Source organism: Condylura cristata, unplaced genomic scaffold, assembly GCF_000260355.1.
Source record: "Condylura cristata isolate star-nosed mole 26May11 unplaced genomic scaffold, ConCri1.0 scaffold00012, whole genome shotgun sequence".
Taxonomy (NCBI): domain Eukaryota; kingdom Metazoa; phylum Chordata; class Mammalia; order Eulipotyphla; family Talpidae; genus Condylura; species Condylura cristata.
In genome coordinates this window covers 24268893-24288431 of record NW_004567113.1, presented here as the reverse complement: position 1 = coordinate 24288431, position 19539 = coordinate 24268893, and the positions used below count along the sequence as shown (strand labels likewise).

Genomic DNA, 19539 nt, shown 5'->3' with positions numbered 1-19539 from the left:
TGGAATATATGTGGTATATATTAAACTACAGATGGTATAATGCTATGCTTATGTATATTTTTTATTTCATAGCTATTTTTATATCATAATGAGATATTAATTGGTTTAAGTATCAGCTACACAGAACATAGCATTAAATTATGACCAATATATAGCACTTTGAAAGCAAGTCAGTTACAAAAGATTAAAAACATGTGTTAGATCAAGACACTGGACATATACTTTCTATAATTTAAACATAGGTTAAAAGTACAAGTTCAACACACTGTTGTACCTGCTCCAATAACTCTTTCAATTGTGATGCATGATGCTTCTATTTCTTTGGCAAATTCATGGACAGCTTGATTGGGATCTTCATAAGTATGTGGATCAATGTAGGTTCTTACACCTGGCAGTTTAACTGTAAAAATAAATGGTTATAAATGTAGAAGTATTTGCGAAGGCTGAGGGAAATTATAAACTTATATTAACATGTATCTATGTCTAAAATCCATGTTTCCTAGGAATGGCTGAACTGAGAACAGATATTTTCAAATTATAGGATTTATTTGTACAACTATCTCAACTCTTAGAATTTCAGAAAGCTGAAATGTTGGCCTGTACAAGTAATATATGTGTGTCAACATTTTTGAGTAAATACATTTTCCAACAAAAATATTCACAATCTCTGAGGCAGAATAAAACATGTTTGTTTATTGCACTAGATGATGAAATGTTAGTGGTTTATTTGTTGGTTTGTTATCTTGTATATCATGTAAAATATTGTCACAGATGATTAACTTTGTTTTTACAGAAAATATTTAAAAAGAACTTTCCTTATTTGGCCCAAAAAAACTGACATAGAAATAAAAAAAAAAAAGTATAAGTTCTACTTTCCCCATCTACTTCTGTTACTACTTGGCCTTGCACAAGTTTACAATGTTCTATGAACTTCAACTTCATCATATCTTCAGACAACCAATATCACTTCTCACAATCTTTTTGAGGATAAATAACATTAAACAAGATAGGACTATAAATATGGACTCATGTTCTGCAGTCTGAATTATGGCTTAATGATTTTTACTTTTATGATCTTGGCAGAATAAACCCTCTTCTTGTTATTACTTAGCAAATAATCTCACACTGTACTATTTAAAATATCACCATTAGAACCCATTTAGGCTCACTTTTTTTAAAAAATAAGATTGATTTATTTATGCATACAGAACTGGGGTACAGGCCAGAGGCTCAGGGGCGACGAGAGGATTCACCAGAGACAGAGTGGGAAGCAGAGCAGGCCAACTGACGAAGTAAACTGCTGAGGGCAGCAGCGGGCGGGTCAGGAGAGGTCTACCACGCCATGTGGTCACCTCTGGGGTGGGGATCGAACTCATGCTGAAGTGGCTTTAGCTTCTTGGTGCTGTGTTTTAACCCACTGCGCCACCAGGGAGGGCCCTAGGCTCAGTTTTAAAGTTCATTATTAAAACTCTATATTTTTCATTTCTTCAAAGTGTATTTTTTAAAGTCATTTGAACTGAGGTTGTTTCTGTAGAGTCTGTTCAGGGAAAACCTTAGAAGATAAAAATCTTAAAATATTCAAAGATAAAAAACACTGAGAATTATACTGATTCAATTGGGTGCTGTTATTTAATGATAGATTTCTAGTGACTACTTATAATAATTAAAATTGGTCTGGAAATTTGGCATATCAAGTGATAGATTTTAGTAAAATTTTTCTTTTCATAACTATAATAAAGCATGATTTAAAGAATTCAGTAAACATCCAGATGTTACTTAAAACCAGCTAATAATGCACTAAGTCATATGCTTTATAGAACTGTAAAAGAACAATTAACATTTCAACACAGTGTTTTGGGTTCATTATTATAAGTCTCTTATTTTGCAAAGAAACTAAAATAATAATAAAATCACCTCTATTTTTTTGTTTTGATTTTTTATAATTTGCTTACTGTGCCCATTATGAAAATGCATCTTTTCCTCTTCAGGATCTTGTTTTGCTTTGCTGTAACCACACCGCCTGGAACAGAGTAAGCTACAATTAACTACATCTCAAGTTAGTGAATCATTATCAAGCCCACAAGCAAGAAATCTAATTGAAATGATGACAACCATTTCATACTAGTAGAATGAAATAGCACCAATGCTCTTTATGGATAAATCATATTTCCCCAACAGGTCTCTTACCTTCAGTATAAATTCATTTCAATCAATATATACCAGATTACCAGATATGTTTCTGTTCCCTTTCTCTTTTGCTTTTTTTTTTTTTTTTATAAACCACTTTGGAGACTTCCTTTCATGATATACTGAGCAATATGTATTTCTAATAATTTCTTCCTTTTAGCATCTTTCTCTCTCTCTCTTTTGTGTGTGTGTGTCTTTAGTATTTGAATTGGATTCTCTACTTCCAACACTATCAAATTCACCACAACTTCCAACTACCTCAGTTCCATACCACAAATCCTAGTCTTTCTTGTTGTTCTCCACTACATATTAATTTGCAAGTCCCTGTTTTTAATTTTTTTGTATCCTGTTTTTATTATTTAGAAAAATCTGTCTTTCCAAGATTCACTAATGACATACTCAGACCTAAAACTAAAAAATGAAATCCCTAACCACTTCCCGTTGATGTTTTTTGTTCCTCTCTTCTTTTGTAAGAATATTGCCAGAGGTTCTCTGGTTCTCTGCTCTCATTTCATGCATTTCCACTATTTAGTTAATAACTTTGTTCCTCCGGTTTAATTCTTTTGTGAGTTATACTTGTATTTCTGATAGGATTATTTTATTATAATAGTCTATTGGCATTCAAAATCAGTAGATATAAAAAACAAATCAGCATATTTTTCTCTTTTTAATCTTGATTTGCCAGTTTCTTTTTTCTGTTAATAACATTGATTCTTAATGTGTAGCACATTAACTTCTTGTATACTCGAATATATTAACTTTATTCTTCTATCGCCAAGATATTTCTTCATGTTTCCAACATTTGTATATATTGCTTCCTCTGCCTTGTAATTTTTTCTATCAGTATCCAGTGATCAAGTTCAGTTCTGTTTTCACATTCATTTTCTGTTCTCACACCCCACCTACATGCAGTCTCTTCCCCTGTGAACCAAAACTTTCTGTACTATTCTAAAATGCAACATAGTCACTTGAGAATAATTTTTTACTCACTATGTACTTGATTCTTGAATGGCAAAACTTAGCACTGATCTATATTTCTTCAGTGTCCTAAAAACTGATTCAGAATTCATGCTAAAAATATTTGTCACACTGATGAATGAATGAGAGAATGAGTGAATGATTTCTAATTTTATCTCCAAAATGACAGTATCTGGAGAGGGAATATGTTGATGAATATTGAATTAATGCAGTACATGACATTAAAACAACCAACTAAAGTGAAAATATTCAAATTATTTTTAGTGAATATCTAAGGAAGAGATTTTACTATTCATAAGATCTTATAGCAAAATTGAGTTAAATGAAGACAAAGTTTTCATTTATTTCACCATAAAGATATGAAGCCCAAATGGCAGACTGGCAAAATATTTTGTAGAGGTGGTTGAAAACTATTAATTGATATAAATTAAGTATTCATCAGACATGTACTAATAGCAACAGTTCCTTGATGATATATTCTTAAATTTTGTATATTGATATAAAATCAAACCCATTTTAGTATCATTTCCTAGAGTGTAATGCATATATGTTAAAAATTAGTAATATAACTTTCTTTGTGCCAATTTTTATAAAAATACAATATATTCTTTTTAGCATGCTAAAGAACTGACAATAGCTTCAAGTTCTAGTAAACCTGGAGTAATCTTTTTAATACAAGCAGTGTTATTGTGTAAGGAAAATACACAATGTTTATCTGGTGATTTTTTATTTTTTATTCATAATCCTTGCATACATTCAAGAGCCTTAAAGACATTTTGAATCATCTAACCATAGTTAAGTGGAGTAAAAGATATAAAATTATAGCAAAATTATATTTCGTCTATTCAAGCTGACAAATTATTTTAATCCAATGTTCATAATTTTTCTAGATACATATTATTCTTTCAGACTTTAATGTGTATACCTTTAGAGTAAGGTTAATGACACATTTTTTAAACCAATATTCTAAATAGAATTATGTGAAATCATCATGAGATTTTGTTATTCAATAAAATAACACTGGAGGAATTTGCTGGAGGAATTCCAAAGAAGCTTACTGAGTATACAAGTTTTATAGTTTACATTAAAAACAAACACCCATTCCACCTTTTAGTTCTCAAACTTGAATCTCAAATAGGTCTTATTAAATACACCTCATGTACATTTAAATTGCATGCATATTCCTTAGATGACAAATGGAAGTAGAACTTTAGATCTCATCTAAAAAATGATTAGGGAATAACTTTTGAGGCGTGGTTAACATATAATACCTACGGTGAGCCAGGAGGGCAGTAGAAAGGAGTTATTTTTGACTCTGGGCATCTCAGGAGTTCTATAACATATACAGCTGCATGTCACATTAACATATAAAATTAAGTTCTGGAACCCTTTAAAAGCACCATAAAACAAACCTCAGCAAGTTACACAAGTAAAAGTGCAGCTGGCAGAAACTGGCATTCAAACAGTTGTTCAACCTTGCTAATAATACATTACAGGTAGCCTGTTCTTTCAGTATCATCTTCTGCTCTTGCTCCAGGTACACAATTTTAACTCATCAGATAGTTAATAAATATGTTTTTATGTACAAAATTTATGTCTCCTACTTTCTGCAACTGAATATTTTTTCCCGAGTAGGAAAGAAACAGTTTCTTCTTGCTTCAAATCACAATTTTTTTTAAATTTTATTTATGCATAGAAGAACTGGGGTGTAGACTAGAGGTGTGCAGGGTTAGAGGATTCACTAGAGATAGAGCGGGGACAGAAAAGGCAGATTGACTGAAATACACTGCTGATGGGAACAGCGGCTGAGACAGAAGTCTGCTGCGCCAAGTAGGTCGGCTCCCTGGGTGGGGATGGAACTCATGTCACATTGGTGGTGGATGGCTTCGTAGTGCTGAGATTTTAACCCGTGCATCACCAGAGTGGTCCTCAAATCACAATTTTAATAAGTTTTGCTAACAGAGGAATTGCTTTTAATAGAGGAATCATTTCTTAGTCATTTATACTCTTTTTCTTCTAGACAAAACTATTTTCTTCTTAAGTAGTAGTAGTGATCATGAGAATTAGACTACATGTAGACATTATTTATATTCACTAATATCTATTTAAAAATCCTAGAGAGTGCTTAACATATAAATGTTACAATGACATTAATGAAATTTAAAAATCAATACATTGCCCTCCATACTTATTCTAAGAATTTGGATAACACATACTTGATGATATTAAAACTAATGAAAAAATGAGTAACATTTAAATTTGCATACTTGACATTTCCATAATTCTTGAAATAGTAAATAGTATTTTTTTCTGTATGGGAGGATGTACCAATGAATAATTTAGTTTGTGGTTGTAAATTTAGTAAGAATGGCAAACATTTCACAGTACCAGGCAATGCATAGAAGAAGTAACTTACTGAAGGACACCCTGATTGGTCAGAAAGATGAATGAAACGGCTAGCCAAGGGAGAGTATAGATCCTTGTTCAACAACAGCTTATAAAATGGTCAGTTTTTTCCACTTATTTTGCTTATAGACTTAAATACTGAGCACTTTTATTAGCCTAATTCTAAGTTAAAAGGGTGCAATGGTGGGAGAAGTGGCTTTACACTTGGCTTCTTTAAGAGAAGTCTTCTGTTCAGCAATGGACACTTTTGCATCGCTCCTCTATTTTTCAGATTGATTAAGAAATATTTGCCTATATTTTAAGTAAAAATACTAAAAAGGTGACAAATTACAGCAAAAAAATAGAAGATATGTGAGTGTGTGTATTCTATTGTGTGTATACTTCAGTATGGAAAGTAAGTTATTTTTACTCCCCCTTCAAAGCAGTATAAGCCAAGTATTTCTCCATATGTGCACAGTGTTATGTTCTGACAATAATTATCTCAATCATTGCATAAGTGTTGTATTTTTATGTCAGCTGTTGAAATCTTGAAAAGAATGAAAACACCATTTCTGGGGAAATGTTTTACTTTTTCACTTAAGGGTTATCTTCAGTTGAGAAAAAGATAGTAGTATTAAGTTTAGTTGACTTAACTTCATAAAGTAAAGAAGCATATGAATATTAATTTATTAATTTATCAAATAAAACTTATCAAAGATTCTTTTATTTTTGAAACATCATGCTTCGATAGAGTGTGAGTAAATGTGAATAAAAATGGGATATTGGGCATTTGAGCTGTCATGTTAGCAGGATCTTAGAACACAGTCATGCATTCCTCGTTTTTACAGGAGGATGCTGGATATTCAGTTACTTATAGAGAAATTTTGGTCACACAAGTAATGCAATTCATGCTTCCTTAATTTGTGAAAATTCTCAAGGAAAATGTACTCATGCTGAACACACTTCCCTTGAAAGCTGGAATACAGTGATAATTATACTAAATAAAATGTTAGCACAGCTGGTAGGTTATCTTAGTATCTATAAATGTTACTAACCACTCTGTGATGAGCTTACATTTCTTATTTTATATTTTATGTGCATTTTTATTTTCATTTTCTATAAAAATTACCTGCTTGTATAACACCTTGCAAAATGTTATACACATATGAATTAGTAAATATTCCAATAATGAATGCTTCAGTACCTTTAGATTTAACAATAATAGGAAAACCGGAACAATTTCAAATGCTTCACATTTGATAAATTATAGAATATTCAGTGTTGAAGTAAATGTTATTGACTTAAGAGTTTTGGTATAATAATTGTCATAAGGTAGGACATGTAAGGAGTAAGTTACCTTTTCAACACATTTTGTTAAGTTCTAGCATAGGTCATTTTCTATTAATTTTTAAACTGCATTTTGGATGTGACCATTGGATTTCTCAAAAAGAAGAGGTCCACCTAAAAATCTGATAGACTCTGAATTTCCATGGATATTATAAATGGGAATTTTAAAGTTATTCAGAGTTATATTTTACTTAGCAAGTCTTCAATTGGAATTTATTACATTTTATATATTACAGACAAGCTTCACATCTGCATAGTACAAGGATTTATTAAATGAAGGTCTAAGATTTTACAGGCCATGAATTTATTCTATAAGCTATTTCCAAAAATGTATAAAAGGGAATAGTATTCTACATAGCTCCCTGGCAGAAATCTTGTGAAGAAGAGTGAAATACTCTCCATTAAATGTATTTGAAAATAAAAAAGAAAATGCTTCAATTTTCAATACTTGCAATATATAGAGAGAGAGAATAACAGTAAATTGAAAAATTAAGATAACAGTTAATATTTGAATAAAGTTTCATGATCATTTTGGTTAGAGAAATTTGTTTTATTTGTGTGTTAATATCTGTGTTAGGAGAGAAGCCAGAATTTATCCTTTAAAACTCTGATAAGAAAATATTTCAAACTGAATGAAACAAGTTTCTAAGAGGTTGATTTTATAAAAATCACAGATAAATGAAGAGAATATGAATTACACACCTCTATTTTCATAATAATGAAATAATAATGCCACTTGAACACCATATAAGAAATAATGACATGAAAACATTAAAAAAATGAAAACTAATGAATAAAGGAAAAAGCCTAACACCAGTTAGAATTTAAGAAATACAAGCCCAAGCACAAGCTATCTTGGGACAAAGGTACCTTTCATATGAAATTGTAATAAAAATTAAACCATAAATATATCTTTTTTAAGTATAACACAAATGATTATTAAGGGATAAATAAAGATACCACTTTAGAAACTATACTCATTAATATCTCAAAATGATTAATTCAACACTAAATAGTCATAAAAATATACTCTTGTGCAATGAGACAATGATTAGTGTGTTATGCCAGCTGCAATGGCATGAAGTTAAAGATCATTGATAAAACATTTCTGCTGTAAATGTAGCAGTCACAGGGATAGGGTAATTAAAACTTCAGCATCTGGATTTTATGCAGACACATTACAAATATATTTTTTATCACTGGGTAATACAGTGAATCTTTTATCACTGGGTAATATTTGGTTTGACTGAGTAAACTACAGTCAAACCAAGAAGAATATTGAAAATATTAGTATTATATGTATAGGTATGTTGAACTTCAGAATAATCTCCAGTAATAGTATTGAAATTATGCTTTTGACTTCTAGATTTTCACAAGGTATGTAAGGTGTCTATAAAAACCAGTGTGTTTACACTAGGCAATTTTAGCACATGTTTAAAATTATTTAACTTATCCTTTTATTTCCCTTATCCTTTTTAATATTATACACCTTAACCTAAAAAATATAGTCTTTAAGTGAAATCACATAAACACTTGAAATTATAAAATGTAGATTCATAAGGCATAGTAATAAAAATATTTTTAGTTCCCATTCTTGCCCAGTAATAATCCTGGACACATTTCTTGTTCAACTTTACATAAACTAAATTAAACTTGTTTCTTTTGTTTTAATTTATATTTTAACTAATATTATATTAAAAAAAAACTCCTTCATAAATCTTTCCATGACAACTTGATGTTTTTTTCTCAGTATCTAGGCATATTTGTGGCTTATCATTTGCACACACACACAAACATAAATGTGCAACTACACACAAACACATTCATTGCCCCACAATTACCATTTGAAGAAAGATGTTAGGAAATTTTTTGATAACTCAGCTTTCCTGGCACTCTTTGAAGGAAGTATTCTGCCTCCACACTTTTTCTTATTTCCATTTTTCTTATTTTTAGCAAATTCTTAAAATCAACTACACAAAATAAAGCGACAAAATTCAGAACGATATTTCTCAGTGATCTTGGTCTGAAGTCTTGCCACCTAACTTTGTGTGTATGATCATACCAACATTTGTTAATTACGCATAAATAAATTTCAAAAACTGTTCAATCATTATTTGTGAATAGACACATTTGTAATTATAGAGCAGAGGCTTAGACATTTTGAAATCTTTACATTTCATTTCTTTCCCCTTTTTGAAATACCACTCAGGAATGTAGGTGTGATTAGTTTTGCCCATAAAATATAATACATAAACATGAAAAGTGCCCACACAGAAGAAAATAATACTACTTATTTAAAAAAAACAAATATTTTAAATCTGGCCAAAGCTACATTTTGCCAGTATTCTTTCTATGCCATGGCAATGAGTGATTTTTAAGATATAGTTTAAGTTAGGCTTGCATGTCAGTATTTTTTATTCCAAATGTAAACTCTTGCTACTACTGAGATTTATTTCTTAAAATAACTACATTCAAGATCCAAGTCAAATGGTCAGTTCAATGATAATTTTTCAGTTTTTCACAGTAGTAAAAAAAAAAAATCAGGTATAAATCTGTTTATTTTATACATTAGTAACTGCCAGTTTCCATTTTCATTTGGTTGTGAATGAAGCCCCAGCTCATGTAAGAAATTTTTCAGTAATATAGATAATTTGGAAGAAATCTGTATTTATTACCTTTTTCTAAAAGATTCATTTATTTATGCATAGAGAACTGGGGTAGAAGCCAGAGGTGCAGGGGCAGTGAGAGACTTCAGCAGAGACAGAGTGGGGAGCAGAACAGGCTGACTGACAAAGTACACGTGAGGGGAGCAGTGGGCGGGTCAAAACAGATCTGCAGTGCTATGTGGTCACCTCTTGGGCCAGGGATCCAACTCATGCTGAAGTGACTTTAGATTCTTAGTGCTGTGCTTTAACCCACTGCACCACTAGGGAGGGCCCTATTTATTACTTTTTTAAAGGTTTTTTTAATGTATGTATATAACAGTTGGGCTGTAGGCCAGAGGTGTGTGTGGGCGGGGGTGAGGAGAGAGCGTGAAAGGATTTACCATTGACAGAGTGGGGAGCAGAACAGGCAAACCTACTGAAATACACTGCTGAGGGGAGTAGGGAGTGATACAGGAGAGGTCTGCTGCACCATATGGGTAGATCCCTGGCCAAGATCACACTCAGGCCACAGTTTGCTGCTGATAGCTTTATAGTGCCAAGACTTTAACCTCCTGCACCACCAAGGAGGACCCTATACATTAGCTTTCAAACTTTTTTCAAATACAAAATTTTAAAGGATTGAGGAAAATATCTCTGAAGTATGTTAATCTTTGTTTGTGCTCTTGTTCTTAGAAGATTATGGATAACCACTCAACCATCTTTTGAGTCTACACAGGCATGTACACGCATTCACACTATATTTTTGAATTAACAAGTATTTATGTACACCTTGAGAATATAAACAGCAATTTAAAATGTCCAAGGATACTTCATAATTCTCTAACGTCCATTTAAGAATATCTTTTCTTGGTAAAATTTGACTACAAATAAGTCAATGATTTAGGCTCTTTGATATAAGAAGAAATTATCTTGAGTACTTAACTTTTTACAAGGTTGTTCACTATTGTATCAGAATCCCTCCAAATTTTTGAATACAGTTTTCTGTTGTTTTGTTGTAACCTACATTTTTATAGGTACATACACATATGCATATGTGTATATATGTATGCATATATACACAAATATTTAGGGTTATATTTATAAATAATTCAGTATTTATAAATACCCCATTTCATCTCTGATCCCAAAATAGTGCACCTTTTTCACTTCACTGTTATCAAATTAGGTATACCATTATTAACATGTGGAATAACTCAAGTTAAAAAATATGAAGTAACCGTTGCAATTACACGTGGTTCTGTTCTCCAAAGCCACCTGTACCCACAATAATTATGGAAATAGAATATTTCAGTTATGTTATGGTCATTATTTGGTTCTGACAGAGAAGGTGACTTCACCTCGACATTAGTAGCATTCTACTTCCATATATGACATGGTTTAATCTTAATGGAATAACAAAAACAGGGACATGTTCAACGTAAACAGATGCTTCAATCTTACAACTTTCTGATTTAAATAAGGACCACAGTTAAAGCCTTGGAAGAAAGGTATGAATGCTTAACAGAGGATTGATGTGCTATACGGATATTTTATTGGAAGTCATTACAGTATCATTTATGATTCCCCTTAGGGAATCGATTTCATCCTACTCTTCTGTTAAGGCATAACCAGTAAACTAACTGGTAAAATGTTCACAAATGGAAACAAAAAAAAAAGGAATGCTGACGGAATACAGATAGGCGGGACATCACAGAAGAGTGAACGTGGGAGGGAAACACTAACCATATTAGGCTTGAATGGGCAACAGCGCACAGGGAAGAAGCCCTCCCACAGCCACATTCGCAGCAACTGAAAAGCAAACAAGAGAGCCCAAGATAAGGTAGAGATCCTACTCCCTCAATATAGTATAAGAAACTATGAAAGCAGGTGTCTGCTTTGCTTTTCAAAATCAAAAAATCCCTAAATGCATACAATCAATGTTTTTCCACAATGCTTTAAAATAAAGAAGCATTTTTTTATGGATGTAAGATATAAAGAGCTACATTAAAAAGCTATGTTTTATTCTATTTAAAATGCTTATTCAGTAGGAAATATAATGAGCTAATGCATTTGGTTATGCAGTTAATCATGATATACAAATAAAGATGTAAGCCCATTTAAATATATATATATATATTTCTCAAAAAGTCTTGCAATATTTATATTCGGAAGACACTCTCAACAGGTCTTTAACTGTGTTTTGCATCGAACCTACAAATTTAGGAGGAAAATAATGGCTTGTTCATTTGCTTCACAGATTCTTATGTCAGTGGCATTATTTATCATAGAATATTAAACATATTATGCTTATATAACATGACTTCTTCACTTAAGACATCACTTAAGGAAGACTACAGTTTAAATTAGCACATTCATATTTTTAAAATGCATTTCTAAATATATACTTGCAAAGTTATTGTTACATGAAAAAAATCACATTATAAATATATATATATGTAATACATGCATTTTTCTGGATATTGCAACCTGAAGATTCTTAGAAAAAAATCCAGAAAATACTAAGTAGATTATATCTTAAAGTGATAGAAACCACATAAACTAATGGTAGACTATAACAGAGATTATCTTGTACTTCATACATATTCCATTTTTTAAATGAATAACAATTATATTATTTCAAGACACTATGGAGTGAGCTCGATAATGACATCATACACCAGCAGGCCAGGGCTTTTGTCCAAAATTTGTTTAATTACTTGAAATGCATCTACCTTATTTAATTCAAACAAGGAGAAGTAATTAATATATTCACATCTACCAAATTTTGAAATGCTAATAAAGGCAGACAAGTATTTCCAAATTAAATTTCCAATGGATCTTTTTCAAAGGAAAGCTAGGCAACGCTCCATATATTTTCTTTGGAAACTGATGATGCTAAAATTTTTAGCACTACAGTGGCTGAATAATCTGTCACTAAAATAGGATACTAGTAAAATAAAATAGGTTACTATGATATTCATTTTCAGTATGAATATTCATTGTAATATACTTCAAATAATATGCCAAATAATTATTTTCAATGAAGAGATAATGAAAGACAGAACTGTAGTACAAATATTTAAAGAGGAGGTAAAACAGCTGTATATACTTAAATATTTTTTAAATTACATTTATGTTTTAATGTCTTAAACAGTTACTGAATTCTTTAAAAAAAAATATTTATTTATCTATGAATACAGAACTGGGGTACAGGCCAGAGGTGGAGGGGTGGTGAGAGGATTCACCGGAGACAGAGTGGGGAGCAGAACAGGCCGACTGACAAAATACACTGCTGAGGGGAGCAGCAGGTGAGACAGGAGAGGTCTGCTGAGCCAGGTGTATCACCTGGCCGGGGATAGAATTCACACTTGCGCTGAAGTGGCTGTGCCTAGCTTGCAGTGCTGCATCTAAACCCTTTGCACCACCAGGGAGGGCCTTACTGAATTCTTACATAAATTAGTTTTCCTGTATTTCTGTTAGCATCATCACTCAACTGATTGGAGTAGGGGCAGGGCATGGAACTACAGCCCATGGACTAAATCGAGTCTAACACTTATTTTGTCACAGGGTTGTTATAACACAGCTATTGTCCTCATTTGCTTTTTTTTTTTTATAGCTTCTTTAATGAGATTATAGCAGAGTTGAGTAATTGTGAGTGAGTGTGTGTTCTGCAAAGCCTATATTTATCATATAACCCCTTTAAAAAGTTTGCTTTCTTTTCTCTTACATTGCTGGTTTCTTGGGATGAGGATGATTCCTTGATTTATTTTATTCTTAGTAGTTTATGCAAAATGAATACACAGAAAAAAATCATTATCACTGTTAGTATTACATCGTAACTGTTACTAGTAGTAACTGTTATTAAACATTGTATTATATCGTAATTGTTATTAATAGTACAAATTATCTCAAATTAATTTTACATTTTATTCATAATTTTATTAAGGTAGCCCTGAATCAACACAGTATATGATTCAGAAATATTTAAATTAAATTTAATTAAAATATGAAATCACGTAAAATGAAATACTTATATTTCTTTTTTTTTAATTCATTGCTTTTAGAATTTGAACTGATACTTCCTCTTTGATCTGTTCTAAGATGGCATAAGTCAATTCCCCTGGGTGACTTAGAAAGTTTTTGTGTTTCACTTGACAGCTGTAAAATACAAACGAAAGCAGTTCTCTTCCCAAGATCACTCACCTGCAGCTATGCGGGTGCCTCTCTTTTCCCTAATAAACCTATATTAAATTAGTGTTTGTCATATCCTATATTTGTGGATAAAAGTGATAGTTATTATTCTTAGTAATGTAATCAAAATATATAGATTCTCATCATCTTAGAGAAATTTACTCTGTCCATGATCTATATTAAAGTACCATATTATTTGCATTTATAACTAAATAACTAATTACATTTAGAAAATTTCTTATAAACACAGAATGGCCAATGTACTTAAAAATAATTTCTACAAAATACATTTTCTAATGGTTCAGTGATTGGAGAAAAGTATATATTATTCACATATTATCAAGAAATTAAAGCTGAATTTCCTTTCTATGATTATATGAAAGGGAGCAGTTATCTCCCAAGTAAGTCTTTCAACTCTTTTAAGTAGACTCTCATACTTTCCCAGTGACATTTTGACACCAGGTGGTATACGGAACATGTTCCTTACTTTAATCAATAAAATGTTTGAAGAAATATAGGTTGAAAATGCTCCCAAACCTCAGTGGATAATTTGGAAATAGAAACAGAAATGTGCTAGAAATAGCAGCCATCTAGTTTGTGTGAGCTATATTTCAACACTCGTTACACCTGCATTTCTATCAGTTTTTAACACCTGGAAGTCTGTCAGTAAATGCATGTAGCTATAATGAAATCATTACTATATGAATTTAAAATAGGTTAGCCTTTCCAGGCTTAATATCAAAAATGGTTAGCCCTTGTTTTAACAAGATATTGGATTTGTCCTTTAGAAGATTAAAATATGATAACAGAAGCTTTCCAGACACAAAGAAGATTCAAACAAAATTATTTTAGCCAGGAGTTTCACAGAGATGATCAATATATGTATGAAGTGTGTCAATGTAAGTAAGATAACCTCCCTCCAACTGAAACAAGGTGATTATACCTCGGGAAGAAATTCTTAAAGAGACTTGATCAGAAAAGCAAGATTAAAGGTTGGCTAAATGATGTCTTAAATTAATAAGCAAGGGATCATACAAAGAGATAAGAAAAACACGGAGATTTAAATAGATGAGAGGAAAAGCAGAAAGACTGGTTTCATAACAAAAGTACTTGATAGAAAATATTGTCAACTTACTGGTTAAAGACAAAGCTTTATGCATTTTAAGTAAAACAACAAAAGACAGTACTCAGTGCTGAAGAAGACAGAGTGGAACCTGCGTCGTCAGACTTGGCAGACCAAATAGAATAATGGTACAAATACTTTATAAAATAATCTTCCAAATCCTATGGAAGAATGACTGTCCTTTGACACTTTCATGTAGCAAAATTGTTAGGATCAAACAGTGTAGTCCAGTTCATTACTAAATACACAGATTCGGGTAAACTCAGCATTGATGTAGGTGAAATAATGAATATTATGCCACATAAGGTTGCTTTGAAGAATGAGTTTGATAATAAATGTAAACATCTCTGAATTGTCCTGGGTTCACAGTCAGTAGTTTAGAAGTCTTTTAGCTGCTAAAATTATAATAACTTAGTCTTAGGGCAAAAGGTATAGTATAGATAAGATGAATGAGAAGGCGATCAATTTTAAACTAAATGACTAATATATATTTTATTGTAAATAAAATATATTTGTGGAGTCTATGATGCAAGAAATATTAATATGGTATAATGTCCTATATTTTAAAATTAGGTAAAAGCTAGTGTGCAGAGAAGTAAAATAATTGCTAAAAATTATACCAGGCCTTTAAGAGCTATTGTGTTGTGATGTTACCTTAGCTAGCATTTAGTTTTCTCTAATTTCATTTTTAGTGATTATCCTGAGTAACTGAGAAAAATGCCACCTCTACAACACATCCTAGCATTGACATGTACTATCCAATCCAATCACTAGACCTGGAGCATTCTTTTTTTTTTTTTTTTTTTTTTAAACAATACCTATGCTTCATTCTAGCTTCTTATTTCTGATCAAAGATTACTGGTGTCTTACTATTACCTGGTAAGATATTCTGCCAAATACTGACCTATTGAGCACAAGCCATTGGTACTTATGATTTGAAACACCAGTGGATTTCTTAGTGTTATCTGATCAAGTTCCAAGCCTGCCACTTTCAAATCTTACTGTGAATAATTAATATATCTGTCCATGATTCTGAATACAGATTTCCTAAAATCCTTGTAAATAAAGAGTCTAGAAGTCCTTTTCTTCTAATATTTAGTCTCTGATGCCATTTCCTAGCAAGAGATCCTAATTTCCTTGTATTTTTCTGTGTTCTACTATTTGATCTTTAATCCTAGATGCCAAAACAAAGCTCCTATATCTCTTGAAATGGCTTGGTGTTATAGGAAATCTTATTCCAATGAAGTGGACTCCTGAAGGTCTGTGGTGGGCTTCTGAATAGAGACTGATCACCAGACAGTCCAAGCCATGATTAGGGGTTTGGAATTTTCAGCACTGCTGGTAACTACGTAGAGAGGAGAGAAAGGCTAAATTGAAGTTAATTATCTATCACGTCTATATGATGAAGCCTCCATCAAAGTTCCAAAGTGGGGTTCAGATATCCTCTAGGCTGATGAACACATCTATGTGCTGAGAGGATGGTATTCTCAACTCCACATGATATAAGTTCCTGCCTTTGGGACCATTCAGAACTTATCCTATGTATCTCCTTACCTGGTTGTTCACATATATCCTTTATTACAAGCTTTTTAATATGTTAAACAAGTGAGTAAGTGCTTCCCAAATCTCTGTGAGTTGTTCTAGCAAATGTTTTAGTCCATGAAGAGGGTCGCAGGAACCCTTTAATTATAGCCATGTGAGACAGGAGTTGTGAGTGACCTGGGGACTAACTTTTTGAGATTGTTATTTGAAGGAGGAAACAGTCTTGTGAGCCTGTGTCTTTAGTCTGTGGAATTAACTCTAGTTTAGGATCAGAACTGATATGAATTAGAAGACACACAGTTCATGTTTCAGAAAATTGCTTGGTGTGGGAATACACACACATATCTTGTATCAGAAGCGCTGTCAGTGTGGTATTAGCATGAGAGTAAAGGAGACACAAAGAAGAGTCTTTCCAACAAACTCACTTAACCTTTGTAGTTTCTGTTTCAAACCTGAAATGTCACGGTACAATATTGATCATAGAACTAATAATTTTGGGACTTTGAGGAAACAGCTTTCCCAAGATAACAAGTTGTCAAGGTAAACGTGAGCCACACTTGTTGCCTCACGCTATACTCGAAGCAGTTCCCTCTCTCATTTCTTCCTTTTTCTTTTATTCCAACCAATTCTGAATCCTGGTCTCTGCCTCCAGTTGTTGAAAATTTAAGACATTTTTATGTGGCATTCTATAATGGGCCTTTCTCCTTTTTTTCAGTAACACTTGTTATAACACAGGTCTGATAAATTATAAATAAATCACATGCATACTGGAAGTAACTTTCTTTAAGTCTCCTCTTAGGGCCTGATATAACAATTTTTATTTTATACTACTAAAGAGGTGGGTATCATTAAAATATTAAATGCTCCAAAGTTCACTATATCATTCAATGCATGTACACAGTAGGCATCAAACATTTAGGGAATAAATAAATTATACACATCAAGGATTTCTAAAATAAAAACAAAAGACCAAACTCTGTGAATCTAAGTATCCCATGTACAACCACCCCCTAGTCTTAAAAACAAAGTCTCAAAAATAAACAAACCAAAAAACTAATTCACTTCAATCTTAGAATCAAAAACTCGTTTCTTATGCCGAAAAGAACTTCTGAAATTTAGGAATATTACACTAATGAAAGCAAAAAGAAGATTTGAGAACTGTCTTTAGACTATACTTCAATTGGTTTGTTTCCTGAACTAAAATAAGGAATCACTATCCTTCCTTATTCACACTAATGACCCAGAGATCTTTGACAGGTAAAAGCATGTATGTAGCATCCAGCAGAAGTATCAATATATTTGATTCAAATTGCTTAGTGCACCATATATTTGGGAACTTGAATATTTCACTAAATTTTAAGAATCTTTTCTGTGAACTTTTTGTTGGAGGAGTAAAGACAGTCATTCTCATTATTAGCAAACATTTACTGAGATATTATGTGCTATGCTTTAAGAATAAATTATAACGTAAAAATCATTTTCTATTCACATTATGCAATAATTTTAAATCTGACAGATGAGACAACTAGGGAGCTTAGGGGAAAAAAAATGCCCCGGTCTCTTCCCAGAACAGTAAACAGAACATCTTGTGTGGGGGACATAGCCATCATTATTTTTCAAAAGTTTGTAGCTGATTCTATATTTCCTTCAGATTGAGAACCACTGATCCACTAGCTACTCCATAAATACTTATATTAAATGATATGTTTTATTATAGTCTTGAGGGAATCTACTTAATGAAAAAAAATGGGGAGGGTGACAGTCATATTAATGTTCTGCATGTTAATAAAAACTTCTGAAATGCCTGGAGGTGCATAAAAACAATTTGTTCTCTGGTAAGTACTTTTTAAATAGTTCTCTTATAATTGGTTCACAATATCAATTTATATTATCTACAAATGGAGAAAGTCTGTTAAGTAATTGTAAATTTCATTTATTCTCTAACTTTTTAAACTGTAATTTTATTTTCTAACATTTATTTTTACAGGTTCCACTTAATTGCAAGTATATATTTAATGACAAACTTTTTGGCATTTCCCTATTTCTATACTATCTATTTCAGTTACCTTGAAGTCATAACACCTCAAGCAAAACTACAAACCTGTACAATTATCTTTATTACGTATTTCCATTTTGTACTTCTGAACTACTAGGTCAATACTTAAACAGAATTATAAGGAAACAAAACTCAGTTGTTGTTTTTGGTAGCTTTTCTAGGAGAAACTTCAGGAAGTAGTGAATATTTTAATGTAAAAATTTTATTTTTGAACTATTACTGAGAGAGTAAACCAGCACCATATATATTGCATGTGATATAAATGTTATGCATATGATGTGTGTGTGTGTATCATTAGTGTGCTGTATGTAATTGAAGTATAAATTATTTATATATGTTTATTTCATTTTTGGTATGAGAAAGTACATGTCATAAGTTGACAGGAAGGAACAGTGATGGGACTGGGGAGGGTGACAGTCAGAGGTTGTAGAAGGCCACTGTGCAGCTCATGGTTTCACAGAGCCATGGAAAAGTGGACATCCCATGTGCACCTACGCCACATGCTTTCCCTGTAATAAGTTTCAATTGACTCACAAAACTGTTCTTTATATTCAAGGCCCACCACTATTTATCACTTCTATAACTACATTTCTGTGCTATCAAACAAAGATAATCTTTTCCTCTCTTCTATTCTCATATCAATTTGATAAAAATATAACATTAAGTGTGTTATATAAAAATTATCCTTGTGTGACTTTCTCACTATTGGACTGTCTGCACTACAGAAGCAGGAAGCAAGTCAGATAAATCAAATTACAAAACATTCTTCAGTTCACCGATGTCAGAAAAATTACTTTAGTGAGCCTATCATAGAAAAGATGTTACATGATCTATCAAATACTTTTGCAAAACAAAACTCTCCAGTTTAATTTCTGAACAAAAAATTATTGTTTTACCTTTTTATAATTGTTTAAAGTTTTTATATTGTCCATACTTAATAATTAAATGGCAGTACTATTTATTACACTCTTGCATGCATAGATGTAAGTATGTACATTTGTATTTAGACATTTGTATATATATATATATATATATATATATATATATAAATGAACATATTTGCAATGTATGTAAATATATAAAGC

At 31.8% G+C, this 19539-nt stretch overlaps 1 protein-coding gene across 4 annotated transcripts in view; it reads right to left on the bottom strand.

Annotated features, from left to right (window-relative positions):
• EPHA5 (EPH receptor A5) overlaps nucleotides 1–19539 on the bottom strand; it is a 277999-nt gene that overhangs the window by 37150 nt on the left and 221310 nt on the right. For 2 of the 4 annotated variants that reach the window (XM_004681266.2, XM_004681267.2), the window contains exons 9-11: nucleotides 11286–11351; nucleotides 1953–2020; nucleotides 275–400 (exon numbers count right to left, since the gene is read on the bottom strand). In XM_004681266.2, coding sequence (XP_004681323.1) covers nucleotides 275–400; nucleotides 1953–2020; nucleotides 11286–11351 — 260 coding nt within the window. The remainder of the gene's footprint in view (nucleotides 1–274; nucleotides 401–1952; nucleotides 2021–11285; nucleotides 11352–19539) is intronic. The other 2 variants (XM_004681269.2, XM_004681268.2) reach the window with 1 other exon arrangement.